Genomic DNA, 25,408 nt, shown 5'->3' on the forward strand with positions numbered 1-25,408 from the left:
GTGTGGTTGGGGGGGAACGCAGGAGAGAAGGAAAAGAGGAGAAAGCAGATGGGGTAAATATACCTGGTAACTTTTCATATAAAAAAATATTTACATCTACGACAACAGATTTTGAAAATATTCTTCTGCAAAACCACAGTACACAATCCAACTCAGTCCGGTTTGCTTTCTGTTTTCACTTGGCTGCTTTAATTCCTGTTTTAGGAACACCCTCTCAAAAGGGGATGACACAATAATCATGGTTCAACTATTCAGACATGCTTCAAGCCCTATACTGTTTGGAAGTTTAAAACTACATATATAATTACTGTTTTATATACAATTATTTATAATTATTTCATATTATTTCACTAAACTACTTCCTGGCAGCTCAGAGTTAGGGGACTGTTATGATAAGAAGGGCTTTTCTGGTCTGGTATTTTTGTCAGTTTATACTATTGTCTTTAACTTCGGTATTTTCACACAAGAAACTGGAGGAAAGATTGCATAAGACATTAAGATAAACAGCAGGGGCAATTCAAGTTTGCAAGGAACAAAGGGTCAGGAAAGCAGACAGTATGGTGAGGTTCTCCCTCTTTCCTCCTTAAAAAGGCACAGGATGTTTAGCAACATAGAAATAATTTGCCCTAGTGTTTTCAACAGATAATGCTATCAGACTAAGAACTTCTTCCAGTTATCAGAAATGAAAATATTAATTTCTGAAAAAGTAACTAAGACCCAGGAAGGCATATTCTTCCTCAGTGTTACACTGGATAGATAAAAGATTTTAAAAAGCTTATAAGTCCTTTCAGAACCAAGGAAGAGAGCAATAAGTTATTGTACTGCTACATCAAGCAACTTTATTGCACAAATAATTTTGCATTATCTCTATGTATTTATAATTCTGAGCATGAAGCAAGCACAGCAGGCACTTACTGCAGCTGTGAACAACGTAGAGCCTTTATCCATTCTTTATAGCTACTTATGTTATTTATGGCTTATATCACTTTCAGTTAAAAGAGCAGGATATTTGGGTTTCCTTAAGTTTGGCAGAATTTGGGCCACATCAGGAAATAGCACACAGCTAAGACGTATATCCCTAAAGCAAAAATAGGGATTTCCTTATTTAATCTCAAGTTACAGCATATGAACAGCATAGAAAAATACTACAGCTCAAAGGCAGCACTAGGCCAACAGGTTCATTACTGCTTAACAAGGGTAATTCTGGAGGAACTTGTTCACAACTAGGATTCAGGAAAAATACTGCTTCCGTGCAAAAACAACAATTTTCAAAGCAGCAATAGAGGATCAAGCCCATCAGCCAAATTTTGACAACACAGACTTCTCAAAACTACAAAAAAAATGGAGGCAAAACCAGAACTGAAACTGTTGTATTAGCTGTTATAGTCCCTTTTGCTGGAGAAGAGATTGTTAGGAATTATTTTAGGCTTCTCTAGGCTTCTTCCTGTCAGTGTTTTTCACTGCTGACCTCAGTTTTGAAATTCTCACACCCTTTCCCAAACTAAGCCTTCATTTTCTGATCTATGGCTGGATTCCTCTATTTTTTCCCCAGGATGTGGAGAGGAGAAGGTCATAGTGACAGGAAGTGAATAACTATTACCAAATTTTCATCATCTAAAATTATATTAGAAGGTAAAATAGTCCTTTTCTATTTTATTGAGAAAATTAATTGTGTAAAGGATAGCCTGAGCCTGGCAGAGGGCCTTTATTTCATTAGAAATTTAAATCAGTGAGGTAATCAAAGGTCAGCACAAGCCAATGGCTCACTGAGGCAGGGACAGCAGAATCAGTGGCCTTGACCTAGCCAGTTTTAGGTGAATTACCCACAGGATATGTCTATAAACCAAGGAACAATGCGTCAAATCTCACTATTGTTTTTTGTAATGGACAGGTGCAGCTCACTTGGAAGTTGCTTGAAGGACTAACTATAGCAGAAATATTTAATGAATGGGGTAACTTTTATTTGGTCACCAACAAACAGGACCAAAGTTTAACATGTTACAAGTTCTTAAAAGATAGTAACTGGCAAGTGACAGGGCCCTGATATAGTTATAAATACCATTTATTTGAACTTACATATCGGTGCTTATAAGGTAAGACTAACTACCAGTAAAGAAAGGACAGTGCTTTAGTGAAAATGTGTAGGGGCTTTTAAGAGGATTACCTGCACAGATTTACCAGACAGGAACAGTTCTGGATTAAGGGCAAAAACCTGTCATTTCCACAAAGACCAGGACTCTATCAGTAAGAAAGAAGGAAGTTATTTATGAATTACCAGCCGATACACAACTAAGAAACATTAAGGTACAAAAGGGCACTGAATGAATAATTCATTCCCTTCTGCATTTGTTAATAAATTCAGTATAGGTAAATACTACGAAATGACAGACCAAATATCCAAAATTAAGTATTCTTTGACATCAAAGTGTACTTTAAAGTCTGAGTTTTGCTGTACACCACTTTAAAAAACCACCTAACAGTCATCAGGAACATGATTCATGGATCTGATGTGTTACAAAAAGCGTCAAAAGGAACTGAGCTGCTGCCTTTCCTCTGCTGCTTTCAAGGGCAACCCAGACACTGCTTTACCAATGCAGCAAATTCCAGCGTAGCCTTCCTCCACAGCCTGCCTCTGGGCTTCCTACCCCACCTCTGCCCACGCTCCAGAAGCATGGCTTGGACACTCAGACAGCCTTTAACCCGCCTGGATGTAGAGCTGATAATCCTGAATTTTAACTATAGAGCCTTTCCGGCTCTTTCAGTCAAACTGGAAGTTCACAATGGACCCTTCTGATTTCACATTGTATGAATCCTCTCCCTCTAGACAGCCACTTCCCCTCTGTCCGGGTGGGGGTAATGAGTCACCTACCTCAGTGAATCAGCAGAACCTGCTTAACCCTTTCCCAGAAGCACGAACAGCTGCAAATAGGGTGGTGTTTCCAACGAATTTCATTGCCAATGATACAGAGCAAACTGGAAAAGCTGAAGATATCCTGAGATAAGAGATCAGAGAGGCTGCTTCTGCTCCTTAGGAACCAGGAAATTTAAAGGCAATTTTTATGTGTTTATGTTCAATGACAACATTCATGGTTACACTACAGTGAATAAATGGAAGAAGTCTAAACCACAACCCCACGGCTCATACATGCCTGAGAGATTCTGAATGGTGACTGCTACGAGAGTTTAGCAGTATAAAGCAATGTCACAGGCCTCTGTACGGAGCCATGTGACTAAGGTTGCAGAAAGCCTTGTCTGCTTGTCTTAGAAGCAGTTTGTTTTTTTTTATTTTTTGAAGATGGAACGTTACACCATAAGAGAAAAGCAAAATGAGGACTTTCTCTAGGCCAAGATTCCCATTTTGAAAGAAAAAAAAAAAAGAAACTAAAATAAGCCACTGGTTAATAGAAAAAAGACAGAAGAAACATTTCTCAACACTTCTTGTTTGAGCTTCAGTAAGCTGTGAGCTCTTGTTTCCCTAATTATACGTGATGAGAAATTAATACCACTTAAATGGTATATATGCATTTAAATGGGTGCGTTCTCCAGAAATGATTATTGTACATATTTGGTTACACATACAGTGTAATGTTTATTCAAAGGCTCACAAAAATACACTTCAGTTGCCTGAGAATGGTGTAATTGTGGTCAGATGGCATGATTTAATTTGAACTTTTGCCCAGCAGGCTCCAATATGTAATAGATCATTTACTGAAGCATGTAAGCAGAACACCACTGAAGGAGCCAAATGGAAAGCAGCCTTATCCCACATGCTGAAGGTGTAATAAAATACTGACTCTGTACTTCTTGGTTGGCAAGGGCAGCTGTAGGTTCATTATAATATCCTCAATAAGAATGGTCGGAGCTGGGCAATAGTTCAGAGCTACTGCTCTCCAGATGGCTCAGAACAATACCGAGTTCGAGAATACATATTCCCTTGTAAGCCTGCTTGCTGCTGGATGGCATGCATTTTTACCCCTTACAGAGAAAACACTGGGAAATTTCCTCCTCACCCCACTTTGAGCAACTTCAGCCTGCATTACAATGTGACTGAGTCACCTGGACAGCAAATGTTTTATACAGCTATTTGACATTGTACGTTAGCAACTTCTCCTTCCGAGGCTGAATTTTGGTGCAGAAACCTTGTACTAGTATTTGGCAACTGATGAACAGAAATCCAATTACTCTTCTCACAAGAAGAAAGCTTCCATTCCCTCCCTACTACGCCTTAACTCAGGTTTTCATATTATTTTCCTCTATAAAGATTTAGTCAGGCTTCTCCACAAACCCAGTATTTTCACAGTGAAGTATAATTATATACAACTAGATCTAAACCTAATGCAGACTGAAAGGATAGCCTATTTTTCAGTGCATAAAGGAAACTGAACGTGCTTTAGTACACATGGGATCCTGCTCAAGTCGAACAAAACTCCAGTCAACAGTCAAGCCTGAACTTGTCCAAAAATTGCTAAGCACCAAGGACAGTCAGGGCTACAAGAACTGAGCAGATGAGCCTTAAGTAACCATTTTAAGCTAGGACTCTCAGGATCAGGTCTGCCAAATAGTTAAGCACTTTCATTAGTCATTTAATCAGAATGATCATCTCGCTCAGAGCTGAAATCTTTTGCCAAAGCCCCGCACAGGAGACTTCCACACTTCACTTAAAAAACACCAGGCTCCTGGTGAGCAGCCATCACGTTTTTAGATCGTGCAGAAATGCCGCAGTGTGATTTGCCACATGCAGAAGTGTTTAAGACAAGTTTACATACAACTGTTAAGTGAGCCAACAGAATTAGGATCACCAATTGCATTAGCACAGGTCTAGCAGAAATACTGCTTTGAACTTTTTTTTTTTCAACCTTTACTTTGAACTTAACTAAATACTTGCTTCAGGCACCTTAAAAGTTTCTCTTCCTGCTGCTCCCCATCTCAAGTCTCCTTATGCAACATGCACGGGTACACGTGACTAGGTCACAAGAGGTCATCTGGACTGAAGTGAGACATGAGGATCAGGGAATGAGAAATGCGAAATTTGTTTTTATGGAAATATCCTCAATATTACAGCTATCAAGAAAACAGCTGCAGCAAATGAGAAGCACGGCAGAGTTTTTGTGAACACGGCTAGATTTGTACAGAGTTGTAAACCTAAAGGTTCATTTTTCCTTTAAGCAAATCCGTTTTTTTTCAGAGGCAGAAAAGAAATGCCGAGCACCCAAAATTGCTGTTTCAAGCCTTTTTCAAGCCTTTTAACAGATGGAACGAACCTAATAAACATGTAGTCTCAGGAAAGACAAATGGTCCCTTAAAACTCACATGGTTTCAACATGCAAGTGTGAGCCTCAAATGAAGTATTTGTGGTTTAGTTAGCATTAGTTACTTTTGCAAGAGAATTGCGAATTTCATTTCTGACATGTTGGAAGGAAAATAGAGGTACCACAAAGTCACTGCATACAAACATAACAAGCTTTGGGAAAAGCATCTAATAGACTTTGTCAAATGGTTCAAAGCAGATCTTAACCTTCCCAGGCACACAGGCCACTGGTGGTGCCCAGGTAGCTTGGAGCCCTGGCTGACATCTGCCGTATCAGTGCCACCTTCCAAAGAAAAGGCTTTAGATCTTAAATTTCATGTAGATCGGCCAGTATTCAAGAAAGTTCATGGGTGACTACCTGCAGACTGATGTCAGCAATCGTAGCTGATCGCAATCTTGCATAAAACCAGGCTGACACTTCAGTGTTCATAAATTTCCCTAGATTTGAGATGCCTTAAATCACCTGCATCAAACACAGTCCTTCCCTCACAGGAGGAGGACCACAGGAGTCACCCAAGAAAAGACACCTTTTACATGGACAGAAAAGCAGTTTCTGAGGCCATCAGGAGACGGGTGCGGTTTGCAGAGCAGCTATCGGAGCAGGGAACAATACACTGAGCTGACAAGTCCTATCTCCTGCTTTTCATCAGGAAATAGCAGCTAGTTTCCTTATTACCAACTGCCTGGGCAACTCATTTAAACTTCTTGGAAAAGCAGAACAATTAAGCTGGGAGTAACTCCCTTGAAACACGGAAGATGCAGCACACTTACATACCCATATCTGAACAGCTTGTCAAATGAGGTTTAAAGAAAGGTGACCTTTGATTTAATGCTAATGTAGTCAATACTCTTTGAATCATTCCATGAGTGAATAATAAAAAAACCCTCCAGCAATAAAAAGGGCAATGTTAAAGGCAAACTAAAACAAAGCTTGGGCCATTTAACAGGTTCACAAGTGCATTTCTTATTTTTTAACACAACTGAACATCACTGGCAGTGAACGGGCTCAGTGACTTCAGAGCCCAACAGCCTCTTCAGTTTAAATTCAACACAGAGCCATACTCAGCTTTTTCGACCAAAATACCATTTGGCTGAATTCCTGCTGCATGCTAAGAAGCCCAGCACAGGTTGCTGGGCAGTTCCTGTCTGCTTTTACCTGGACAGCCAAATATCTGAAAGACATTTGATGACAGTTTCTGCATTTGAGCTCCTTTCACTTTGACAACTGGCCCAGGTTGTCACAGCCTCTCCTATTCACACCACTACCAAAATATTGTTGTGCTTCCTTTTATGAAAGCTGAGTGGATTTTTGTGCCCTCAATTAGAAACCTGAATTACAAAGTCACAGCTCAGAGTTCTTCTGCATAATCCCTTTAAAAATGAGTTTGCAAGAACATATGCAAATATTTACCCTCTATCTGGTTCGGAACACATTAGCAGGCTATTTCACAAGGAAAGAGATTGCTTCACTCCGTTTCCTGAAGAGGTTCCAGCAATTAAACCCTCACCTGGACCAGTCTGGGGCAAGAGCCCAGCAGGAAGCCCTCCCTGGCTCTCCCCCCTTCACGTTCCACTTAATGCTGCAATCCAGTCAAGGCTGGGTAAAGTACTTACTGTGTAGTTTTTTCTTCTTCCCCTCCAAAGAAATAAAAAACAAAAAAATATGGAAAAAAAAACAGAAATTTAAATCCCAGAAGAGCAATTTCAATTACTGCATGTGATTACATTGAACCTTTTAACTGCTGATTACAGAGTATTTTTTTTTAACCATGTGCTTCAAAGAAAACTGCAATTATTTTTACCTCCAAGGAACACACCCAATCACCACTTATTTCTACACCTGCAATAAATTTTGTCCACTAACATTTATATTTGTGCTTGATGATCGCAGAAACATCCACAGTATTTGTGCTTGCAATTAGTGCTGCCTGCAGTGAGAAGGAGGCAGATTCTAACAAATTAAATAACGAAATCCAAAAGCACAGCAGGGAAGGACGTTCAGGAACGGCATTAAGCCATCTTCAAGTACTAGTGACAAGTATCTGTTAGCATGACAGGCAGCTAGGTCATTTTAGAGGGAAGTGCTTTAACAAGAAACAGTGTGACACTGGGGCGGAAGGAAAGGAACTGCAGACAGAGACAGGGAGCAAGTTTCCTGGTGGCTTTTACGGAGCTAAATGTGGTGTGGAACTGGGCGATTCAATCTAACACGGCCCGTCCCAGTCTGTTGGCCCAGTGCGACCGTTTCTGCTTTGTTTACATCAACACAATCCTTCTTGCCCTGATCAGGTACGTCGTGGCTGCCACGGAGGGGGACATGCCAGCCAGCATGCCCATGGCTCAGCCAGCCCTCAAAGTACACTGAGGAGGGACGAGTGACAGGTCGGGTGGTAAGGGCGTGAAGAGGGGATCAGCTGTGATCCTGTCTGACCTCAGCTCTGATGCACTGCGTGGAATTGCTGGCCAACTTTCTGCTTTGTTTCCTATTTACAGTGAGTGCGTTTGTGAAAGCAGAGATTTAGCCGTGTTCCACAGATAAGACTGAAAACTCTAACACCTCAAGGTCATCTTTTGCTTGTTTAACCACCCATTAGTTGTTATGAGGGCTATTTACTTCTGTGTGATTTTTAATTCCAAGAAAAAGAATTTATTATTCAGTGTCTAAACTGCAAGAAGAATCAGATAAATTACAGTGACGTGCTAAGGTTGCTGCTCTTGCAACAGAGCTCCCTTTGAATCCTTCTCTAACCCATTTTAAACTACATGAGTAACTGCTTCCAGTGTAAAATTAAAAATACGTACAACAAAAGAAAACTTTGGGTTAAGGGAGCAAAATACATTTTCAGAAGAAATGCTAAAAGCTCTGTGTCTTTGAAGCCACAAAATGCAATCGCTAATTTATCTTCTATATTCACGCTCACCAGAGAATGATTGAAATAACAAATTTCACAGCACAACAACCAAATTCAATATACAAAAATAGAAACAATCCAGCTGAAATAAACATGGGAAATCAGTTATTTGTTTATTTAAGCAAACATAAAACTTTCCATTTTCAAATCTCACTAGGTTTGCATAACTTCCATTTCTACTACTTTTTACCTTTTACCAAAGTCACACTGTCTCTCAGTGACTGAACAGGTAGAAGCAAGTAGAACGAGCAGTCCCTTGTTAAATATTTTTAGAAAGCTTCAGAACAACAGCGTAGCTTATCAGAATGGATGCATACAAACATGACTTGCAGAACAGTATGTATGTATTTCTCACTGTATGTGTGTATACATATTGAAATACAAGTGAGAGGAAAGCTTTCAGTCTGTCTAGCAATTTTTCACTACTAATCAGTAGGCAAGGAGGCATAATTATAACAAGACTGCTAAGGCATTTAGAAATGCATTATTTATTGGATCAAGCTTAGAAAGTTTTTTTTCCTCCTTTTGTAATTATTACAATTTCCTCATCTCTGGACGACAGCATACAGGGACCTAAATAAGTAAATTTCATTTACTCTCATGGAAGACCATAAGACACTACTAGAACTGTGAAGTAAATACCAGTGTCCTTAGGACGAATGGCAGATTTGAGGAAAAACCACTGCCACTAAAACTGGGGAAGGCTGCAAACAGCTGTTTCATTAATCCAAATACCCTGAAGAAAAATCAAACAGCTATGAACTGCTGGCATGATCTATTACAACGTGCCAAATTAACGTTTTAGTAGACTGAAAAAAGTAAAGTATCAAAAAGAACCATGAGGGTTTGTTTTTTTTTTTTGAGTATGTATTGTATTAGAGTAAGTTCTTTGCTACATAATTGTCAAAGACCTTATTTAGGCCAAAAAAAAAAAAAGCTACTATGGCCAAGAATTAAGAAATACTATTCATCTTTTAAAAATCATTGGGGCAAGTGAATGGCCTTTATGCTTTTAACTATCTCACAGTGCCTCCCAGCACTCGGAGGTTTAGATATTTAATGTAGTCAGCAGCTCTACTGAGAAAGTCCGTATTACAAGCCTCCCCATTCACTCCGTACGAATGTTTAGAGTTATACATGAAGCATACAAAATAAACATTACAAACCTTACACACAATTGAGATGAACCTTGGAAAGATGCTTTATGCATACTGCTGCACTGCGTGCCTTCTGCACTCATTTCCACCGGAACTTAAAAACATTTATATGCTACTGATGTTCAATGAAAACAGTTGGAGATGGATGAGCAAACGGTCAGATGAAAGATACCAAAATGTCAGACAGCCTACCGACTGTTGTTGCCATGAGATCCAACAGTCAACATCAGTCTGATAAGCTATCCGACAGGATGGTACAGCCATGAAGATGTCACGACGGTTGGCAACACAAGAGGACATTCAGGCAGGATTGAACATAATACTTATTCTCTCACCTTGCTCAGGATCTGCCCTACCCTAATACAGGGATAAACCTAACCTATGCGAGAACAAAATCTAGCTACTTTGTGCTCATATTCCACCTTTTGATAACACTAACTGGAAGTCAAATTCTTGTTAGTTAATGCCCCGTAGGATAAAAATGAAAAACAATAGTTCTGAAATTGTTGGAGTTGCAATACATACACCGTAGCAGTGGAACAGGTATCTACTTACTAAAGAGGGAAGAGACCAGTTTTGGTATGGGTTATGTCATATACACTAAAACTGGAACACACCGATTCCTAATAATGTTCTATAAATGTCTGAATTTTAAAGCATAACTGTAAGGTTCTCTATGGTTCTACACATCATTGTTGGGTTTGACACCAATTCTGTTTTCAGAAGGAATTTTTACTCTTCATTGCTCATGGTGCTGTGATCAGTGGCAAATGTCTACAAACAATTTATGCTAACAAACACAGCTAGCTAGCTAATTTGCCTGCATGAAACATACTTCAAGTTATTACCAGTGAGCCATACTTCAAGTTATTTGCTTTCTACTTTCTTCTGCTAAATAAGAAGTTCTTAAAGAAAGAAAAAAAAAACAACCAAGAATAAAGGGCGGTTTCAGCACCATTTGTGCAGGAAGGATGAGTAAAGCATGCACTTCATGGGATTAAGGCTTAATAAAGAAACTGAGTATACAAAAGTGGAGAGGAAAAGAAACAGTTTAAAAAGACTGACACAAGAAATTCTGGAATGATCAAAGATGACTTTATAAAGTTTTATCTTAACTTCATTCTAAATATACAGAATAAAAAATGCCAGCTTCAGCATTTTGACATCAATCATCTCTGCTAACATCATGAAGATTAAAGGGTGGCTTTTCCAACCGAGAGCACGTGCAATGCAATGGGACACTGGAGAATTGAGATGGAATAACCTTACCGTGAGGGACATGCAACAGTTTTTACCCAATCTGTATTCATTTATATACATTTTGATGGTCTTGAAAGTTAAGGAAAAAGCAAAACAGCCACCCATCAAAATAAAAAGTTACCCTCAGGTCAGTCTGAAGTTAAATCAGGAAATATTAAATCGGTTTTGGAAGTAATTTGGATGGACAACATCTGTGTTAAACATTTCACATCACATTGTCCATTCATATGTCCGTAACACAACCCAGACATGTAAAGCATTTATACCTTTCCTTAATATCTTTAAGTTTGTCAATGAAACGTCTGCTCTAAGAGTCAAATTACTTTCAAAATAAAATAAAAACCTGTTATAGTTGAAAATTGATGTTAAAAAGTTTTCCCCCATTTTGAATAATGCTGATTTTTAAATATATGGAAAGATGTGTCATTTTTCATGTCTGTTAAAACCCATCCCAAGGGTTTTTTTTTCCCCAAGCTCATTTGGTTTTTTCTTCAGAGTACATCTTCTGTTGCAGTCGTTTGGCATAGCTTTGGGCCATGGAGTTGATTATAGATAAGATAAAATAACAAACCATGACTATCACCAATTTTTCAAACATCCACGATAGCCAGTTTTCCCCCTGAAGAGACAAAGACAAAACAGAACAAGGAGGAAAATGAAGATTAGTGGACAGCACAAAGGCAAATTCTCCATTTTATGGGTGAAAGGGAAAAGCCCAAACGTTTTTTTTGGATTATGTAATTTATCAAATTAAAAACAGGAACCGAGTGCAAGCTGACAGGATTCCTGCAGGTCCCTCTCTAGAGCTGACTTTAGTCCCTTGAAAGACAATGCAGGAGGGGTTGCCAAATACACCGCAGGGCAGACGATGAATCCTTGATCATTACTCGTGTGCTAGTGAAGTGATTTATTATTCCTAGTATTGTTTGGACTTTGCTAACAATTCATAGAGTTCAGAATTAGCAACCCCTGACTGTCATTCCCTGTCATGTTTGTTGCAAGGAAAACAATAAGGTCATTGGTTAACAATGTTTTTTTTCCTAAACTGCACACACTGTACTATCTTCCAATTAGGAGCCAATTCTTCTTCTAGGAGTTAGCGCGATGACCTCTGCGGTCCCGCTTTGAGCGTTTCCACAGCTACTCTTAGCTGTTGGCTTTTGTCAAAGGAGGGCAGCAACGCACTGCACAAAAGTCACTTCAATGCTCATATAAGGCATCTGAGTATTTAGTTATTCCCGACTGAGCCTCCCTAATTTAATCTTTCTATTAAGAAACAGGCAAAGAAACATTTACAAGGACAGCTACAGATATTAAATGTGAAGTGTGAGATAAATGGATTTTACCTTACGATGCCTTCGCATCCTAAGGGAACTCTCACTGAAGTTACAAAATTCCTCTGTCCCCACTGAAAATTGAGGGGGGAATTGGACTTGGAAATTGAATTGAAAATTTATGTTTTTTAAAGTACTTTGTATGAAAGGATACTTCTGCCCCTTTGTACCAACTCTAAGTACCATATTTTCCTTTTCCTTTTGAACACTAACGCTTGGGGATTTTGTTCCTTTCCCTGGCCATTAAAGCTGCAGAACCCACTGGCTCCTGGCGTATCGGTGCTGCCCGCAGTTCACTATCACTTCACGTGTAAATGCGACCTTTTTTTGCTTGTTTCTCTTTCAAAATAAGCACGGTAATATAGAGGCACGATGAGCCACTGATGTTGTTTTAATGCTTTTTGTATTCTCTAAGAGGTTTCAATCCAGTTACATAAAATTCCAGTATTATTTTTAATTCCCAGGTTCCTTTTAAAATTAATTTTTACTGATTCCCTGGGCCACTGCAAATCTTTGAAAGCAGAATAAAGAGTTACATTGGTAAAACTGACCAGCCAAAGACAGAGCTAAAGGAAAAGTTAACTGGGGAGGGAGGCAGAGAGGCTCTTACCTGTGGCACGCCACTGTCAGATTTGTGGTGAAGTTTTATCCTCTGAGCTTCCAAATATTCTTGAAATGGCTTCTGAAGAGAAGGACCTATACTTGGAATAGCACTGATGCAAAGTTCATCCCAGAGAACAAGACAAAATAGGGGAAGAAAAAAAAAAAAACAAAAACAAACAAAAAAAAAAAACAAAAAAACAAAAAAGAGATATATGTATATACTTTTTTTTAATAACTTACCACTTGACCCAAACAGAACAAAGTTCAGACTGAGCTACAGCTCGGAAGGGTACTGCTACTTGGGAAAACATAACCACAAAATAAAGTAAATTTTATCTTTTAGCTGATACTTCTGAAAGGGACGTATTTCCCCAGATCCTCAAAAAGCGTTTAAAAAGAAAAATATTTCAGAGCAAATCAGCGGTAATACACTTTTGGTAAGACAGAAAGAAGCCGTGAGCTAGAGCATTTCCTTAAAGCCCGGGAGCAGCCAGCTGAGGCTGTGCACTGATGCAGTGCTGAGAATAAAATGAATGACTTCTCAGAAGTCCCACATTTATCACCAGCAGTTCCTGTAAGAACTGGTTTGAACCGATTAATAAGGAAATGACTTGTGCTTGTGTCATCCCTCAGTTAAAAAAGAAACTGCTCACCCTATGACTTGCCCCTATCTTCTCAAAGAAGACAGCCCCTTTCTCAAACTAAGTCCTTATTAGGACAATCTGTGCGTCATCCTTACCCAAAAAGAATGCATTAGCAAATTCTGCAGGCACCTCCCACAAGTCAGTGATTAACAAAGGAACAAAGAAAGAACTATGAACTCTGTTCTGAATCATTTCATGGTTTATGGCAGATGACTTGCACAAAAGCTACAATACATTACCAAACACCTTGTTCTTACACTAACGTATAAAGATCACCGATAGGCTTGTGGAACTAGGAACGCTCTCGTACCTCCAAAGCACAAAGGTGCTAATGCAGGACAGAGAGCAGCCACCAGGTTCCAGCCTGCAAATACTGCAGCCGATCCAGACCCCAATCAAAACCAACACAGGTGATTTTTCTTTTGATCTACATACTACACTATTTAGCAGGAGGTGCAAGGAGCTTTAGAAATCGCCATGGCACACAAAAAAAGCTGAGGTGTTACACAGAAGAAATTAAATCACCCCCAGCAGCAACTGGTGGTGTTCATGCAAGCACTATCTGAGAGCACAATCCCTAGGTTTAATCCACGTTTATGCACTCAGCGCTCCTAACAAGAACTAGGGGAGATTCCCCTTCACTGACAAACACCATCTGATTTTCAAAGAGAACTGTTTTTTTTGTTTGTTTGCTTTTTATATTATTTTAAAGAAATCGATATGGTATTCTACATTTAAAAGTCACCTTAAATTTCAATGCTACAGTTCTCATTCTATTATTTCAGGGAGGATTTAGGAAAACTTGCTTCAGTCACCAAGACATACACAGACAGGATTACAAACCGATCACCTCCTCTCTGAATGGCTGCTATTGCTACGTGGGGCTACATCTGAAATTATTTTCCTTAGTCTCCTGTTTTGATGTGATCTTAGCTGTTACATCTTAAAGCCCAATTCAAAAGTAATAGCTTTCTAATCTTAAAGATTTATGAAAATGCACAGATTCAAGAAACAAAACAGCTCACTCTGAAATCTATTTCCTCTACTATAGTCGGGGCAAATAATTTTTTGAAAATATTTACAAGAAAAAGATTGTGTCACACATAAATCACCATCACGATGATACAAATGGGTGAGTAAATTTTGTGCCTGGAGTGGTAAATTTTCAGCCAGAAAAAGAGTGTTGAGACTAAAGCACATCTATTACACATTTTACATAAGAACACGTCAACTTTTTACAAACAATTTCCAGTTTTGCAAAACCCACCCTTAAGAATCCCATTTTATTTGTGGTAAAACACTCTCCTGGTGACTCGCTGATCAGAACGAGTCACGGCTTTAAAGGAGAATTATGGTCTGGGCTTTCTCTTCTTTTTTCAAATGGCACTTGGAAGCAGGAAAAGCTACTGGAGGTAATACTTCACCTCTAAAATTTTACATGGGTACAAAATGAGGAATATTTAAATTATGAGATCAATGATTAACAGAACAGTTATTCAAATTCCTCCTTTTTTTCCTTTCTTTTTCTGAAAACTGAACCAAGTCAGTGCCCAGTTAGCAGTAAACAACAGAACAAAAACATGAAAACCAAGTTCGGATGGCTTGAGGAGATTCTAGTGCATCAATGCTCGATTTCAATTTCTTTTTTCTCCCACTAAAAGCATTCAGCATTTTCTCTTTGTGAGCACGACTAAGAATTAAGTGTATGACATTCATTTTGTTATAGCTGTTTTGAAGAACTGTAAAATCCTGAATGCAAGGACCTTCATTTCTAAAAATCTGCATCACTTCGCACATTCACAGACATCTAATATTGAAAAAAGTGCATAGGTTTAAGTAAGTAAAATTAAGCACAGCAGCATCTAGAAAATAAACTCCTCTGTGCATCCACAGTACTAGAAATAAAATTCTCAAACTCCCAGCTCAGTGGGTTAGTTCTGGTTACTTGTACAATTTCAACAAAATTCTGTGATTTACTGAACCAGCCAACATGTTTGTCACCTAATATCGAAGCGTAAAAATCATTTTAGATCTAAAAGTTAAAAACCAAAAATCCTCCAGCTTTCATTTATTTATTTAGAGCTGAGGGAGAGGCATCCCTCACAAACAGAGTGAAGTTCAACGCAGTAAGGCATCAAAGGGGACTGGGGAGGCTTCAGCCTGGATCCTTCAGGTGTTACGCTTCAGCCAGAGGCAGGTACAAATGCAAAAGGAAGAGATTTGCATCATAATTCTGCGCCACTTAGCACTGACTTTAAGATCAGGCTTTTTTTTAAAGTCTTCAAAAGGCTACCGCAGTTTCAGGAGCCTCGATGCAAACCACAGGCACATTTACGCATCCGACTTGAAGGAAGATGCTGGAAGATAACCCCGTTGTAGGACAGCCTGAAACTCACTCCTGGCATTTTCCTTTGAAAATAAAGCCTCTTGTCTTTCAAATAAGGAGTATCAGAGGATGACAAAAGAAAAGAAACTCAACACACAACAGAACTTAGCTCATCCACGCTTTGTAGTCTCTATCTGCCAAAACAAAACACCCCCAAAAAAGAACCACGCCATCCCTGTAAAAACATAGATCCTAGGGAGCTGCTGTGGGACTTCACCTTGAAGCAAAAAAAGTCATTCACTAGCAAAAGTTATTCAGCTGGAGGCTGCCTGTCACGCAATGAACACGTTTCCCTAGTTGCTCTCTGCTCGTCATGCAATTTGCAGTTATCAGCGAGGTGGCTGCACTGCTGCTGTGCTCTGGCCCTTCAGCACACTTCAGCTGAAGAACAAAGGCTGGCTACAGCTTTACTCTCACATTCAGAAAAAAAAGGTTTTTTTTTTTTTTTTGAGAAAACAAAACTTTGAAGATATTTTGATTCATTAATAATTTTAGAAAAAGTTAACATTTTTAAGCACGCAGCTCACAATTTAACTCATGCTCATTCTCTGCTAAAATTAAATGTTTCACACGGAATTGAAACTTAAAACAGACTTCAAAAAATGCACTAGTCTTTGTTAGAGCTTAAATTCATCAAAATCACAACATTTAAGTAAAAAAAGATGATTTGCAATCAATACACACAAGCACCCATCAAGAATTTTGCTTTCACTGCTGAAGCCTGTTTTCAGATGCATTACCTGGTGCTTGTAATTGAACAGATGCATCTGCTCCTCCTCCCCTCCCCTTGTTATTGTTAATTAAGAGCCATGATTTCTATCTAAAAAATGTTATATAGTTTTCCACAAATAGAACAAAACTTCACAGCTATTTGAAGCACCACACTACACAGTCAGCAAAGAAGTTCCAGGATTTGTTTAAAAATTACACCAAGCGTGTACATATTCTGACAGTATTAGTCCTAAACCTTATCCCTGTAACAGTAAAACTGTTTTCTATAGTACGCTGTGTAATTTAGTAATTTGCTTTCGTATTTTAAAGAATGACTGACAATATTTGAAGTGCAAAGGCATGAAGTGGTAGGAAAGATTTTTAGGAAACTTCCTTTTGTAACAGTTTTTTGAAGCACAGGAAGGAATTTTCTCAAACGCACGTGGACTAAGCACCAAATCCAGAGGAAAAAATATTTTCCCTATGCTAGATTAACAAAAACTATCAAGTTCTTCAGTACTCCAGTCAACTCTGTTTTACTAACATGAAAACTAAACCAATTTAATCATAGTATTTGCACTTCTGAAAGGCAAATTTATCATCTTCAAAGAGATCATAAAGGCTACAGGTTATTCCCAACTAACAAATTTCACAACCCATACCTTCAGTTTGTGAACGTACAAGTAATTACAGGCTGCACTAAATACTGAAGCACCGTTCTGTATCTAAACGCCCCATTTGTGAATCACTAACCACTGCTAACATTTCACAAAATAATCAATTTGCAGTTGAGGATATAGAGTTTCCATCTCCAAAAACCCCCGCACATGTGCATATTTGCCCACTTTTCCAGCGAGAAATGTTAGAATTAGCAAGTGCTTTAAGAAAACTACCAAGCTGCCATGGGAGACCCCCATTATAAGAACATGAACATGGTGGATTTGTGCTGCTGTGTTTTAAGCGTTAAAAGTTTCATTTGTGAGAGACAGCAAGTGATTAAGCAGCTGATTAATTTTAAGCAGTTCTTAAACTCCATTTATTTTGATTGAAATTAAAGATGTAAATAAGACCTTCAGCGGCATTCAGTTCTCAAATTTTTATTCTGTTCAGCAGCTCACGGGAGCAACTGGAATCAGTCCCTCAGTTGTGATGATCAGGACACATTAAGCTCCGCTCTGTGAAATCATGGAAATCCCTTTTTATCATGGCAATGATCTGAAGGAAATCGGAACCGTAAGCAGTGAATCAATGGCACACACACGAGCCATCAGGCTCCCAGGCCGAAACACACCGCCGCCCTGCTTGGGAAGGTGATGCGGCATTGAGTCACAGCCCCGTCTCGTACACGATCTCCCTAATATCCACAGCTTAATTTGGAAAAACCGTTTAACTTAACACGGGGATTGATTTTATTGGGCTCTCTGGCTGCCAAGCGCACACGCTTTGTCCTTGCCTGGACTGCCGGGGTCTGGGGGGACGCGGTGTCACTCCCCTTTTGCTAAAGTTCAGCTCTTTGGGCTCGGCCAGCTACAGAAAAACATCCTCTTAGGAAATGCCGGCACTACGATTCAGAATGAAGACAACAGTGAAGAATTTTTAAATAACAGCAAACCAAACGAAGAGGAAAATTTCATTGTGTGTTTTGTCAGCACAGCCCCGCGCACATTCACTATCTCATCCTGCTGTCCGGGAGCGAGCATGGCCTGAGGCCAGGGATTATCTCCCGCTACAAAAAAGGGAGTTCAGTGGCGCTGAAGAATGCGATGAACTGAAGGAGGGAGTGTGCTGGGATGAAGTCGTCCCTTCCAGAACCTCCAACTTTGTTTTTTTAAGAAGTATTTATTTAAATCGGAGCAGCTATTGACAGCTAGGCCAGGGGACCAAGCACAGGCTCTCACCTCTGAGCAGCTAACAACAGCTACATGCAAAACAGCAACAACCATCGCACCCAGCACCCATCCCTCCCACACTTTGGGGTCTGCGTTCGATTCACACTTCTGCGTTCCCCGTAAGAACACAGCTAAACTCCATCCTGCAAGCAGCACGGCACTAGTAGGAGGCCCCGTGTTTGGCTATCTCAGCTACCCGTCCCCCAAGAGAGACTCGAAATTTTGCTCCAGCAGCATCAACTTCTTAAAAAGTTTTATGAAGCCTTGAAAAATAGATTCCAGTGGAAATATTTCAGTGCCACCGGACAAGTACAAAGCTGATTAGTTTGCATACTGCTCGCTCTCTGAATAGGGCACCTTTCTTCCTGCAAGTTATCTGAACCTGCAATGGTTAATTTTTTTCCAGACAGTGATCTAAACAGGCTTAACGGTTAGTATTTTAATGAGCTGTCATTTCCTGTGCTGATAAAGATTCTCACAGTATTTAAACCATCCATTTCCCTGAGGCTCAGCCAATACCAGGACCCTGCTGCCGTGACTCAGAACGGACCTCAGCCTCCCAGCCTGACTCAGCCGTGACAGATTACGCTGCAGCGAATCTGGCCGGGCTCCCAAGGTGCCCGTGGCTCAAAGAGAGCATTCACAGCAAACCTGGGCTCCAAAACCCGAGGGAGCAAGCGCAGCTCCAGCATCCCCCACTGCCGCTTTGGCTTCAGAGCATTTGGTGAAAGCTCGGTGTGAGCAGCCGCAGCAAGTCCATCTCCTTTATGGCCAGGATCAGCAGAGACGCTGAGGGTTAAGCGGCTGCCTGGCAGATTCACTTGGTTTTACAAGATGAGGAAAGAAAATATCTGACTTGAAGATTACTAAGCTAAAATTGTTGCCCGTTTGACGTCATTCCTACCTGGCGCTGTGCTCCAATACCCACGTTAACCAAGCCGCCTGCAAAGCATTTTTCTTGGGACATTCTGTTACGCTAAGGCCAATGCTTTCAGAAATAGGAATTGCAACATCTCTGACCTGGTGGTTCTTAACTCTGCTCCACATTGCTCTTTGTAAGGAAACTTCTCCTTGCATTTTAAAGATATAGCACGATTTTTGGGCACACAATTTATAAAAAAAAAAAGCTTGCTTGTTTAGAGTTAAACCCTACAAGCCTTTTGCAAATAAACTTTTTATAATTCTGCTGTGATCCACTGGAAGGTTTTCAACACCAAAGCTACTCAAATTTCATTCACATCTGTGTCCCTTTCAAGACGCTCAAGCTTTTGTTGTGCAGAGCTGATCTATTGTGCACGGGGTGTAGTACGAGGGCACGGTCCCACAGGTTTCCGATATACCTGTGGGAGGGGAGCCAGTGATTTATGGTACCAAAGTGTCAGGTGTGTTGTAATAAGCTTCCAAAAGCATTTATCTCAGGAGATTTTAAAGTCACTGCTCGTTTATCCATGTGCTCAGCCATTTCAGGGTATTTTCAATTGATTTCTGCTACAGAGGTCTTAGTTCAAATGCTGATTGGAAACTATATTTCAAAATACCCTTTAACGAAAACAGGATACGGTCACCGGATACGGACTTTAGGGCACATATGCAAAACAAAGGTCCCCAAAGCAGAAGGTGTGGCTGGCAGAGCAGGCCTGGCTCCTTTGCTGCTGCTGGTGGAAAGCAGAGCGGTGTGAGGCCATGGAGGTCACCTGGCGGGGCCGTGCTCCGCAGTCAAACCCTGCTGAAGGCCCCCAGAAGGCAGAGGAATTGCACAGCACGCTCTGAATCAGGAACAGGACTCATTCCACCCAAGGACATTTTATTTCTAGTGCAGCCCTTTATTACTGTAGCTCACTGACTTGCTTATATTCTAAAGAAATAACCTAAACCTATACATATATTTTTTTCTTCAAGAATTGTGTACATCTTGAAGCAAAGTTTCCAGTTACGTCAGTCGCCATAATTCCACTCGTACTCTTTTCCTAAAAGGAACATCGTGCTCCTTGCAAGAATCGGCTGAGATTAAGCTGTGAAGCAAAGAATTACGGCACAACAAATAGCAGCAAACGGGTTTGTAAAGGCAAGGGTTCAAGTGCCTGTTACCAAAAAACTGTTTTGCTTTAAGACAGCAATTATTCAAACTGGCAGGCGTAACTGGTAAGCATTAAAATTTGTTCCAGAAAAACACCAGATTAAGAAGCCTTTCAGTACCACTGATATTCTGGGCAGCTCTTCAGGTGTGAACTTGTTGAATTAGAGCTCCCAGCGTTAACAGGGCTTACATGTCTCACCGCTACAGCCTGGCACTAAAATTAACTTCTAAATCTGTGCAAGTTCACAATTTTATTTTTTTAACGTGCATTTCACTGCCTTGTATTAAACTTCAAATTAGTTTGACGACTCTGTTCATTAACTCATTGACTAAATTAATTTCTACTTCTCTTAAAATTAGCAAAACATCATTTGCTACGGGCAGCAGCTCCCTTCTTTTGCTCCAAGACCTACCCGCTGCAGCCCAGGACCACTTATCACACCTCCCCGAGGAGCTGCTCCAGGCACTCTCAGGGTGCTCAGCAGGGACGCTCTGCCCGCAGGGTGTGACTGTCCCAAAGGAGACACAGCCACATGACTTGCAACTTCTGAGGTGGAGGCCGCTGGGTGCCTACTGCTATATAAAACACATTTCTGATTTTTTTAGATTTTTTTTTCTCAAGTTCCAAAATGATGAGCTCGTTTTCACCAAATACGAACAGCCCATGCTGAATTTAAAAGATTAAATTTTTCTCATTCTAACATTTACCCCAAATTGATGGCAGACGGTGGTGTGGATGGTATGCGTGGTGTGAGCTTTGAGTACTACTTCTTTAGTTTTCTGGGAATTCTTCATGTGCATTTGAAACTACCACTTCAAAGAAAATATGTTCGTGCTTAAAAGCAACGTGCTTGGTGTGCCTTCGTAAACAATCCCGCAGTTGTAGGTAAAGAACAAATTAAATGGAAAGCTTTAAGAGACAGAAGAAAACCCACAACACATATGATAATTAAACATTTTAAATGAGCTCAGCATGCAAGTATTTTACATGGATGATCAATAAGTGAGGAGAATGCAAGACAAAGCTCTCGCACGTCATCTTTCTCACAAAGAGCTTATGAAAGTAATACAACTTGGGAGAAAACACGATCCTCTTTGAGCATTTTCGACAGCAATAACACAACTTTAAACTATTAACTGGTAGAACAGGTTGATAATTACCGGCCTCAGGTAGGCAACCAGGATCTTTGGTTCAGCTTCGATTGCAGGACTCCTGCTAGCTTTGGTTTCTGAACCCTTTCCATGCCCCCTTCCCCTCAGCTAGCACTGACCCTGTTCTAACACGGCTTGCTGCAGCACAGCTGCCACTTGCCTTGCTGCTGCCACCACCCATCCTTCCTATCGCTTTTTGATACTGGATACCACCAATATTTTATTTCCTTTTTTTGTTTTTAAACAGCTTCTCAAATTCACACCCCTTTATTTCCCTTTTCTTTCTATATTTAATTAATACAAAGAGTATTTTATGATCCTTTTGTATGAAGGCCTAGACAAAGATGTAAAATCAAATCACCCTGAATTCTATTAAAACACAGCATCCAGTAACAAAAGCAGACAACTACTGAGCTACAGGCGAGGCCTACAGGTCTACATTTTTGCTTTTTGACTAGGAATCACATAGTTAGAGAAATTCTCTCTGGCTTATAAAATCAGATATTCTCAGAATTCACCTCATAGCTCAACTTAATCTTCTGTCTAGATGCTAGCTGTCCCACACATTAATATAGTCGTTATTTTGAAGTATCATGCTCAGACGTTTCCTATTGTGTAAAAGCAGTATCTCAGACAAAGGTCTTAAGTCATATTGTTGGATAGAATTTAATTAAAATAAGGTTACTAACCATTAAATAGTTCTATATTTTAATTTAGTTTAATGCAAGCTATTGTTTAACATATTTTGTACTCCACTGTAGAAAGAAATTGATGAGGTAATGCTAGCAGACAGATTGGGAGAAGTCAAGGATACCGGGACATTCCAAAAATCTTACTGTCTCTCGAGAACATTTTTTAACTCTGACATCAACCATCTAATAAAATCTGAATCCAGCAGAGGTCTTGTGAATGCATTCTATGTAATTGGAAGCAAAATTATCTCCAAGACAGATGAAGTAGGAAAAAACTACCAGTTTTGGCTCAAAGATTTGCAGGATAAGAAGTCTTTGGAAATATACCTAGCTTAGTAGCAGTGTTGATTAAAAATTAGTAGTAAATCGTCTGGTGTGATTAATACTACAAGAATCTAACTAATGATTGTTGAAATTAGCCACATTTCTCGTTTTCTTCCTTAAAATATTGAAAGCAATTAATTGATTTGGATGTTTGTTACAAACCAGACACCCAATCAGAAGATCAGGAAGTAATAAAGTCAGGATTTGTTTCACTAGTAAACGACCCTAGAATGTTTCTTTTAACGATCCTTTTTCTTTGCATAGCATTACTACTTCAAGTCTACATATTTTAAAAGCAACTATTTCCAGACACTCCTCTCCTGAAAGTGTTCTTGAGGAGTATTTTTTTTTAATTTGAACACAGCTATTAAAGTTTGGGTAGCAAAGTATCAATCAGTTTGCCCCACATGACAAGTGAAAGACCTTGGAAAAGTAAAAACCCCTTTAGAATTTATTTGGGATACCCATATTAGGTTAAAAAAAATTATTGAGGTCTAATTTGTTGGATTACCAGGTTTTGAATGTTAACATCAACAATGGATTTTTAAAAGTACACAGAATGCGACGACTGAACAGGTAGATGAGGCAGAAATCTAGCACTTCAGTCTTCAATCATCATTGAAGCCCATGAAGGCAACATCTAATATGTTGTTTTAATATACATATATTTAAGCAAAAACGCAGCTAACGTCAGCTTAATCTTGTTTTACACTGAGATTTCCACCTAAAAAAAAAGTAATTACTAAAGAACTACAGGAAAAAAAAAGACAAGCTTTCTCAAAATAGGCACAGCTTACTCATGAAAATGCTCATTTCTCCTATGAAAACTGAAGTTTAACAGAAGTTTAAATGAAGTTTAACAGAGATATATTATTACATAAAAAACTTTTCAGCCTGACATTTTATGAGAAATTTAATATTTTATATAAGGCAATTCTAATTATGTAAGATGTTTATCATCACTTTGAGACACTACATACATCACAACAGTCCTTTCATTTTTTGTCATGGGATCCCAACGCAACACTGAAGGAAGTCAACAAAGAACAGTGCATTTGCACTCAAAAAGTGTAGCAAGCTATAATTAATTGCTGTATCGTATTTTGGGGTGAAAGTTAAATGTAGATATCAGATATTCAGGCCACCTGACCTTCAATGCTATTATGTTTCTTGAAGTATTTGAAGCCTTTCGGGTGTGGAATGAAGTTGCAAATAAGACCTGAGCTAGCAGTTAGCCAAAGGTGGCACTTACAAGCAGAGCACAATTTTCAGCACATCTGATTTAGCTCCTTGAGTATTTTTCCACTTAATGAGTGAAGGTATTACTGTGTTAAAGAATTACTCACCCGATTAGGGACACCATCTGCTCCACTATATGTTTGCTGAATGTTATAATAACGAAAAGTTTCTGTAGGAAGGAAAACATCAGTTAGAGAAATGTTTGATCAAAGGGGAAGCAAAGACAATGGTGTACAACAATTTATGTTCCTTTCCAATCAAATTGCTTCTCCAGCGCTTACGGTTTTCCCTTCGCTTTTCTGTTTTTCAGTACTCTTTTCAAAAATAGGCAGAAGAGAGGAAAGCTATTTACTTTATTATTCTATTTCCTCATAGATCTAATTTCTTGCAATGTTTTTGTAGCCTGTGTTACTAACCATTCGCATCCTCCCCAAACTTAAATTCCCAGAAGCTCAAGGTCACTTTACTCCGTCAACAATGTTTTAATGGAAAAACAGGCAGCACTGTGCAGAAAAATTCACATCCCATTACACAAACACACGGACTTAAAGATCACAGAGCTGAAAAAATGACAGCCCCCTTGTTCACTTGCTTCAGAGAGAAGCAAAACAAAGAAATACCCAGTGAAGAACAAGTAAGAGCCATTGGGTACCTTTAGAGAAGACTAACTTCAGAGAAGATAATCTATTGCTTTAGAGAATGATAATTTGAAACACAATAATTTCAGTAGAAGACAGTTCTGTAACACATGGCTTATTTTCCATAAAATCCAAGTGTCCGTAATTTTACCTCTCCCTTCTCTTCTATCATGTTTTTTTTTTTAAATAGCTTTTGCTAATTCCTTGCATCAAATTCAACAGCTTGCTTGTTTGCAAAGAGCGAGCAAGACTACGTCTTGATGTACGTATACACACACAGAGTTCCCACAGTCTCCTTAAATGAATTTAAACATGATCCAATGAGAAGTGCATTCAATAGTATGGAAATAAGGGATGTGATAACAACTATACAAAATGATTTTGTGGTCCAGAGGAAGAGACCAGTTAAAAGCAGCTCCAGGATGGCCACTGCAGAGTCAGTTACTTCCTGTCTAGAGAAAGGTTTCATTAAAAACTTGTTCTGTGACTGTTACATTTCCTAAATTCCAAATTGCAGCAAGATCACTGCAAAAAAATCAAGACTATTGCACAAGAGTATACTTGAAATACAACATCACAGAAAACAGAATTCTAATAGCTAAACATGTTACAAAATACAATGATTTACCAACAGTGCAAGAGACTGGATTTTTTTTTTAATCTTACATTTTATCTGGGTGTAGAACACTACGTTCCATAGCAAACAATCTCCTATCTAAACAAGGCAAATAAAGTTAAAGGAATATTATACAAATACTATTTCACTTTTCTATGTTGCCAGAACAAATTCTAAGAGCACACAAGTTTAAAAGCAGAAAAATTCAGGGAACACAAAAGTAAGTGTAGAGAAAAAGTGTTGCTTTCATAGTAAGGGAAAAAATATTCAGATCTATTTGTTACCTTCTGTTTAAAGACTATGCAAAGTAAAATAACCATTTACAAAAAAAATGGGAACAAAAAGGGGTGGGGATTGAAGTCTTGTTCAGGGCAAAAGGAAGAGTTTTTAAGTAGCTTGATGAGGGTACTAGACAATTTAATACTACTAAGCTTCTGCTATTTTAACATCGTGACAGCGAAGATTT

At 39.2% G+C, this 25,408-nt stretch overlaps 1 protein-coding gene across 3 annotated transcripts in view; it reads right to left on the reverse strand.

Annotated features, from left to right (window-relative positions):
- Positions 1-8,303: 8,303 nt before the first annotated feature.
- VMP1 (vacuole membrane protein 1) overlaps positions 8,304-25,408 on the reverse strand; it is a 67,674-nt gene continuing 50,569 nt past the window's right edge. For all 3 annotated transcript variants that reach the window (XM_083806311.1, XM_083806312.1, XM_083806313.1), the window contains exons 10-12: positions 23,796-23,857; positions 12,582-12,684; positions 8,304-11,256 (exon numbers count right to left, since the gene is read on the reverse strand). In XM_083806311.1, coding sequence (XP_083662437.1) covers positions 11,113-11,256; positions 12,582-12,684; positions 23,796-23,857 — 309 coding nt within the window. In that variant the 3' untranslated portion in view covers positions 8,304-11,112. The remainder of the gene's footprint in view (positions 11,257-12,581; positions 12,685-23,795; positions 23,858-25,408) is intronic.

This window comes from Anser anser (genome assembly GCF_964211835.1).
Source record: "Anser anser genome assembly, chromosome: 20".
NCBI lineage: Eukaryota > Metazoa > Chordata > Aves > Anseriformes > Anatidae > Anser > Anser anser.